Source organism: Canis lupus, chromosome 3 (assembly GCF_048164855.1).
Source record: "Canis lupus baileyi chromosome 3, mCanLup2.hap1, whole genome shotgun sequence".
NCBI classification, from domain to species: Eukaryota; Metazoa; Chordata; class Mammalia; order Carnivora; family Canidae; genus Canis; species Canis lupus.
Window position 1 is genome coordinate 58,442,236 of NC_132840.1, and position 7,293 is coordinate 58,449,528.

The 7,293-nt window shown below is 60.4% G+C and overlaps 1 protein-coding gene across 2 annotated transcripts; it reads left to right on the forward strand.

Annotated features, from left to right (window-relative positions):
- The first annotated feature begins 10 nt into the window (after positions 1–10).
- Positions 11–5,112, forward strand: FBXO39 (F-box protein 39). Of its 2 annotated transcripts, none has more exons than XM_072821667.1 (4): positions 11–134; positions 2,563–3,667; positions 4,456–4,632; positions 4,835–5,112. In XM_072821667.1, exons 2-4 carry the CDS (start codon positions 2,642–2,644, stop codon positions 4,961–4,963), a joined length of 1,332 nt encoding a protein of 443 aa, XP_072677768.1. In that variant the 5' UTR covers positions 11–134; positions 2,563–2,641; the 3' UTR covers positions 4,964–5,112. The 2 variants fall into 2 exon arrangements, with proteins under 2 accessions (XP_072677768.1, XP_072677769.1); XM_072821668.1 differs by lacking the exon at positions 11–134 and adding an exon at positions 514–937.
- Positions 5,113–7,293: the final 2,181 nt, after the last annotated feature.

Here is a 7,293-nt window from a genome sequence, read left to right on the forward strand (position 1 = left end):
CCCAGCACCCCCACCCCCAGGGCGCGGGCGCCCGTCGGGGAGTCGTCGGAGCGCAGGCGGCGCGGGCGGGGCAGGCAGCGGCTCGCGGTCTCCGCAGCCCGAACGGGGCACAGCGGGCGGGGCGCGGCGAGCGGGTAACGGCCCTACGCCTCCTCCTGGAAGCCGTCCGGGGCACCCTACCCTTTCCTCCCGGGTTGGCAGCTGGGGCAGGTGCACGCGCCCCGGTCCGGAGTGGGTTGGAATCCCACCTCCCCATGGTTAGGGGGCCGCACTGGGAGCCCTCCTCAACTCTCCGCTCCGTCGTCAGCGGGGTGTGCTCACCCCTCCCCGCGGGAGCCCCAGGAATGCCTGGCGTCCGCTCGCTAGGGCAGCAAACCCTCGGAGAGCTTCGGCTGTGCGCCTCTCTCCCCTCCCCCCCCCCGCCCTTCCAGCACCTTCCACCCCCTTCCAACCCCTTCCACCCGTGAGCTCATTTAAGCTCCTAGCACGGGGAGAGACGCCATTCTTAACCCCGGTTTGCAGAAGTGGGGCTGGAAGAAAACGAAGGTCCTGCGTGGCAGCTGACATACCGGGGTCCAGCAGTGGAGCCCCACGGGCAGGCCCGCAGGGAGGTTTGAGGGGAGGGGAGACGGTCCCTGCAAGGACTCCACGGCTTTCCCAGTCGCCCAGATGCACTCTCTGGACACCGCCCATGGAACCACCCTGGGGACACTGCCCCCTGCTCAACGCTCTGACCCCTAACTGCCTGGAGCAAAGGCTTCCTTTAGCTCGGGAACTGGTTTAGTTTTTTCCTGAGCACCTGGCTCCCCACTAAGTGCCGGGGTTGACCTGACAGGGCTGCGAGCAGCCTCTGTAAATGAAGATACGCCAACCTCTTCCTTTGTTAAGTGTGCAAGTGCTGCTCAGAAGGAGAATGAGGCTGTCCCCAGGGTCAAAGGTGATGCAGGTGGGACGAAGGTTAACCTGAGAAATAGACACGGGGGACGGGGAACCAGGAGGCAGCAGGCTGTGATTCTGGGCACCCGTGGATGGGGACAGGCTGCTGCCACACCCCATGGGGACCTCTTGTGGCCCTGGAGAAGGGAGAGCCGCTGGGGCTGGTGACTGCTGTGGGGTGGAGGGGAATGAGGGAACGGTGGGGACAGGGTGCTAGTGAAGCCCCCAAAGCACCCACACACACACACACCACACAGGAGCTGGCCTGGGGGCATGCATGGTCACTGTGGTGGTGGTGGGAGCGGTCGGGGGTACCTGGGGGTCCAACACCCACCAAGAGAACAGCTAAGGGAGCAGTGGGGGCACCCCTGTGGTGGGGGGTGTAGACAGCCACAGGATGATGTTCACAAGCCCACATCTGGCAAAGCACACCCACAGATGCACATCAGACACAGGGCATGCGTCCACACATCCACACGTCCGCCCAGGGAACGGAATGGAAGGGTGCTCTCGCACAGTCGTGTGATCTTAGATAGTCTTAGATCTTAGACCCGAGATCGTAGATTAACGCGGCCCGCGGCTCCGAGGCCCGTGGGTGGCAGGCTGTGTGCAGGCCTCCGCATCCACGTGTAGAGAGAATTCCGGGAGCCCGTCCAGCCGTGCCCTTCCACGGGCTAAAATGGTCTAGGAGCACCAGGGCTTACACGGAGGTGGGACTCGCGCCGTGGCTTCGCAAGCACGACTTCTTGGGAAACACCGAAGCAGGAGCTTGCGACCCGGCGTGACCCGGCCTCCCCAGCCCGGTACAGGCACACATGCCATCCAGCCACCGGGTCAGGGCCCTCCCGCACTCCCGCCACTGTCATCAGTTACCGCAAGGCATCCTGCAGACCCGCCCGTTCCCACAAGTCACACTGCCCTGGCCCCAGGTCGGAGCCTGAACTCTGCTCTGGGCCGTCGTCCCTCCTCTTCCCTTTGGACACCTCTGGCTGACCACCTCACTTCTGCTTCTGGACCTTGAGCCTTTGTGACCCTGGCTGACTCCAGTGGCGTGACCCTTTGTGTACGGCCACCCTTGAACGCAAATGCAGCCATCCGCAACACAGCGCCCCTGCCAGCTGGTGATTCCCATCCAGGGAAGGGGCCTGGCCTGTCTCGGGGATCCCCTGGTCCGAGGGCACAGTCTCTATCACATTGCTCGGGCTCCTTGACCCCACACCCACCCCCCGCCCTGCTCCCCACCACCTGCAGGTCAAGCTCCAAACAGCTTTTCGTTTCCCGCCTTTGCACACCTTCCATCCGGTCCCAGCTCTGCCCTCCACCACAAGCCCCCAGGCCAAGCTGGTCTGCCTCCCAACTCCTACCCACCCTGCAAAGCCCACACAGGTGCCACCTCTTTTGAGCTGCCCCATGGACTCCAACCGCCCCAGGTGTGTGCCACCCTGCACTGCAGACCCACCTGAGCCTCCTCGCTTCTCCTGCTGGGCCATCACTGGGTCCCCTGGCGTGTGTCCCCGAGAGATCGTGGACCGACCATGTCTGCACACCGGGTGGGAACGCAAGTTCACTCGGCCCGGCCTGATTTCTGTTTGGCAAGTAATGGCTCTTCCTCTTTACTCCCCACAGAAAACGAGTGATTGGTTTTCTTTCCTCATTTTTGGAAGCCCTGCCTACCACACAGCTGCTCTGGACACCCGGTTCCTCGATGGACGAAGAGAGCCCGCCGGTGCAGCCCCCAGACCAGAGCTGCTGGGCCAATCTGCCCGATGTGTGCCTGCGCCGTGTCTTCTGGTGGCTGGGAGACAGGGACCGGTCCAGAGCTGCCCTGGTCTGCAGGAAGTGGAACCAGATTATGTACTCGGCGGACCTGTGGCGTTATAGGACCATCACGTTCAGCGGGAGACCTTCCAGGGTGCATGCTTCTGAATTCGAGTCAGCTCTTTGGTATGTCAAGAAATTTGGTCGTTATCTGGAACACCTAGAGATCAAATTTCTGAACCCCTACAATGCTGTGTTGACCAAGAAGTTCCAGGTCACCATGCGGGGCCTCCTGTCGTGTCTGGGCAAGAGTAACAACCGGCTCAAGTCCCTGTCCATCCAGCACCTGGAGCTGGACCGCCTTGTCTGGAGGAACAGTATCCGGAGCTCCTTCATCAAAAGCCTGGGCTTCTTCTTAAAGAAGGTGGGCAAACACCTGGATTACCTCAACCTCAAGGGGGCCAGGCTGACCGTGGAGCAGGGCTGCGTGGTGCTCACCTCACTGAGCTACTTGCGGAGCGAGAGCGTGGTGTCACAGCTCAACATCGAAGACTTCTTCAGCCACCACCTCGCTGTCTACAGCAGCCCACAGTTCAACAAGACCATGGCCACCTTCCGCAGCCTGGTGTCCCTCACGCTCAACTACAACTGCATCTCCGACGAGCTGCTGGAGAACCTGTGTGAGAACAATGCTGGCACCCTCTGGACCATGAACATCAAGTGCCACATCCACGACCCCCATGGGCAGGTCATCTGGGGCATGTCCTGGGCCAAGCTGGCCAGGCACGCCTCCAACCTCAAGGTCAACTTCTTCTTCGAGCGAGTCATGAAGTATGAGCGCCTGGCACGGATCCTCTTGCAGGAGATCCCCATCCGGAGCATCAGTCTGAGGAGCTGCTACTTTAGCGACCCAGACTGGTCCATGAGGCCCACGCTGACAGATCTCCTGCCCACCTTCCGGAACACTCTGCAGGTAGAGCCACCACGCAAGGTCCCGGCTTCCACAGTGGGGGAAGGCCACTTGGGCCGGCTGCCACCCGGGGCTGGCACCCACTGATCGCAAATGAGGCTTCTAGGAAATGCTAGCCAACTACTAGAGGGTCCCTGGGCCCCCAGGGGCACCGCACATGACAGTAGCTCACATCTACACGTGGACACGAGGCCTCCTGGTGGGCTCCCAACCCGGTCTGAGCCGGAAGGCAACACCCGCCCCCACTCCACCCCACCCCGAGAAGGGGGTCCTGTGGGAAGCAGAGCCGGAAGGCAACACCCGCCCCCACTCCACCCCACCCTGAGAAGGGGGTCCTGTGGGAAGCAGACCAATCCCCGAGGAACCAGCAGGTGCAGGCTCTTCTGAGACCCAGCAGCTTCCGCATCCATAAAATCAGGATCGCTCTGTCCCTCCTGCACTTGCACCCAAGGCCGGGGTAGTTCATGTCTCCTGGTACCAACGGCCACGTGCTCACAGCTCAGCCCCCGCTCCACCGGGCCACTACTGTCCTTCCCGCTCCAGTTGGGCGGTGGGGGGTGGGGAGAGAAGGGGGATAGGAGTAGGGGGGACATGGGACATGCACGCAGCCTCTGAACTCCAAGTGTTCGCACTTGGACGAGCTCCCTGCCGAGTCCCCATCCCCTCCCTGCGGTGCCCCCCACCTCCACCGCTGTTGGGCCCTCTGTGGGGCCAGAGGTCTGCAGTGGAGCGACTCTGCCACCCCTGCACCCCTGCCCGCCTCCTCCTTCCGCCCTCATCTTCTTTTCCAGAAACTAACATTTGAGTTCAATAACAACCACGAGTCGCTGGACGAGGAGCTGCACCTCCTGGTCTTGTCCTGTCGAAAGCTGTTCTACTTCAAGATCTGGGCTTTTCTTGACGTCAAGTTTGTGGAGCGGATCCTGAAGAGTCAGGAGGAAGGGCAGTGCTCCCTGCGCACTCTCAAGGTAGGGCGCGGGGCCCCGTGCTCAGGCGCGTAGCAGGCAGTGGGGCAGCACGTCCCCCGCATGTGTCCCTGGGTCCGGGGTTCAGATCCACGGGGAGAGGACCCGGAGCGCCCCTCCTCGGCGACGGGGGCAGGGCCTGCCAGGTTGCACGCAGCGGAGCGCGAGAGGGCCGGGCAGTGTGCGCGTGTCTCTGCCCGCGCAGGTGAGAATTTACACAAACCGATACGAGACAAATGACGAGGACAGGACGCTGCGCGAGATCCACAGGAAGTACCGAAAGCTCATCGATGCGGAGCTCAACTACTTCGTCATCGCGTACCCCATGATGTAGCCAGTGCTCTCTGGGAGCCCCCTCCCGGTCCCCGGCCCCGCCCCGCCCCTTTCCTCCTGCGGGTCTCTGCCGTTCCTCCCCTCTGACGCCAGCCCCAACCCAGGCCGGGGCGCGGGCGATGGGACTTTAAAGGCTATCTTTACCAACCACCCGGGGCTGGCCTCTCCTTTGTCATGGGGCTTTGCTGCTTGAACCCGTCCCAGGGTGCAGGCACAGAGCTGGGAGTCCAGGGCCACACAGGACCCCACCCCATCCTGACTCCTAACACGTCGTGGGGGTGGGGGGTTGGGGGCAAATGCCCGGTGTCCCTGGTGACCCACGGGAGCCCACCCCAACCTGCTCCACTCCGCAATGGAGATGCACCTGCACATCCTCCAAGAGAGGGGAAATTCCTTCTTTTAAATGCAGCCCCTGGGGCACCTGGGTGGCTCAGGGCGTGACCCTGGAATTCCGAGATCAAGTCCCACATTGGGTTCCCTGCATGGAGCCTGCTTCTCCCTCTGCCTGTGTCTCTGCCTCTCTCTGTGTGTCTCTCATGAATAAATAAAATCTTAATAAGGGCAGCGTGCTGGGAGCTGGCAGTCCCTCCTGCAGGAGGAACCCGCCCCCTGACTACCACACGGGGTACCTGCTTCTCCCCATCCCCTCTACGCCCCATCCCTGCAGGGCTGCACCAGGCCGGCTGTGAGCACCTGCTCCTATTTACGAAGGATCTTTTTTTTTTTTTTTTGAGATTTTTTTTTTAATTTATTCATTTGTGAAAGACAGAAAGAGAGAGAGAGAGAGAGAGGCAGAGACACACGCAGAGGGAGAAGCAGACTCCATGCACTGGGAGACCGATGTGGGACTCGATCCTGGGTCCCCAGGATCACGCCCCGGGCCAAAGGCAGGCACCAGGATCCCCTACGAAGGATCTTAATGTCCTGGGAACAAGGTCCTCGTGTGGCATTCCATGAAAAAAGCAGGACGCACAACTGAGTCTGCAGCAGGATATGAGCCCTGCACAACACGGTCACCAGGTCGGGTGAAAGCGCAGAAGAGCTACCCCAAAAACATTAATAGGTGTTGCCGGGTGGTGGGATTGTAGGTGGTTTTTATTTTCCTTTTTAAGCTTTATCCTATTTCTCAAGTTTTTACAAGGACTGTGTGTTAGTTTTTATAACAGGGAGGGAGGGAATCACGTGTGTTTTCAATAGGAAATTATAAATTCTTGAGCCCAGGTCCCAGAGCTGTACTGCTGCTGGGCTTTTGAGATTTTTGTGCATATATTTGTATATAGGTTTTTCTTTTCCAATAGGACCTAAAATAATAAAATTTCACAACACCTTTGCCAAGCATCTCATGCCACGTGGTTTGTGTGGCCTCTGGTTTGCTGTGTCGGCGTTTGTGCCAGCCCGTGGGCTTCTGTCAGGGCTTCTGCTCATGCGGGCTCCCCAGTTCCCAGCACTGCCCAGTCACGGCATGGGCAGATCACCCCGCAGCGCCGTGGGGTCGGTGGGCCCCTGCCTCACCAGCATTCAGGACAGACCAACACAGGCTAGGGGAAGGGGTCCCCCCGTGGGAGCTCCCCAGTCATGTGCGGACGGGGTAAGGGCCTTGGGAACAGGAGAAGCATGGCCCGCTCAGGTGAGGGGGAGGCTCAGCTGGAACGCAGACCGCCTGGGAGGCTGCTTCGTTGACTGATGATTGATTGACTGATTGATTCATTGATTGACTCACTGGTGTGGTTTCTTCTCCACATGCACTGGTTCTGGTCAGCTTCAACTCCAGACGCAGAATCGGAGCGTAGTGAGCTCCCGCACAGAGACCACGTTCACGTTTTATGGTCACGCTTTCTGTCAACGAGTGGGTTGGGTTTGCAGGTTTGAGAACATCACATCTGGCTTGATGGCTGACCTCCCTGCTTCTGCGGTCCGTTGTGATGTCGCACGCCGCAGCGCGGTCCCCAGAAGACTCCAGAGAAGGAGTGAAAACCCACGTAATGTCTCAGTATTGTGGTCAGAATAGTCTGGCCCCTAGAGCCCTGACGGCAGGTGTTAAGGACACGGGGATGCTGAGTTCCGGGATCAAGTCCCACATCGGGCTCCCTGCATGGAGTCTGCTTCTCCCTCTGCCTGTGTCTCTGCCTCTCTCTGTGCCTCCTCATGAGAGGAACGGAGGCAGCACCCGGCACAGGGGAGCCGCCCTGGGAGGATGCAGCCCGCGCGAGGTCTGTGCAACCACAGACCTGTGTACACTTACACAGCCACAGACTTGTGACTTCCATGTGTCCCACTCATCTGTGCCATCGTCTTCCAGCTGGGGCGCAGAAGCCCCGCACAGCTGTGGGT

Bases quoted from the DNA above. Each gene is read 5' to 3' on its own strand.
- FBXO39 (XM_072821667.1), top strand. From the start codon at position 2,642: ATGGACGAAGAGAGCCCGCCGGTGCAGCCCCCAGACCAGAGCTGCTGG. The intron at 3,668-4,455 runs GTAGAGCCACCA...CTTCTTTTCCAG, and splicing joins CCTTCCGGAACACTCTGCAG to AAACTAACATTTGAGTTCAA. The intron at 4,633-4,834 runs GTAGGGCGCGGG...CTGCCCGCGCAG, and splicing joins GCTCCCTGCGCACTCTCAAG to GTGAGAATTTACACAAACCG.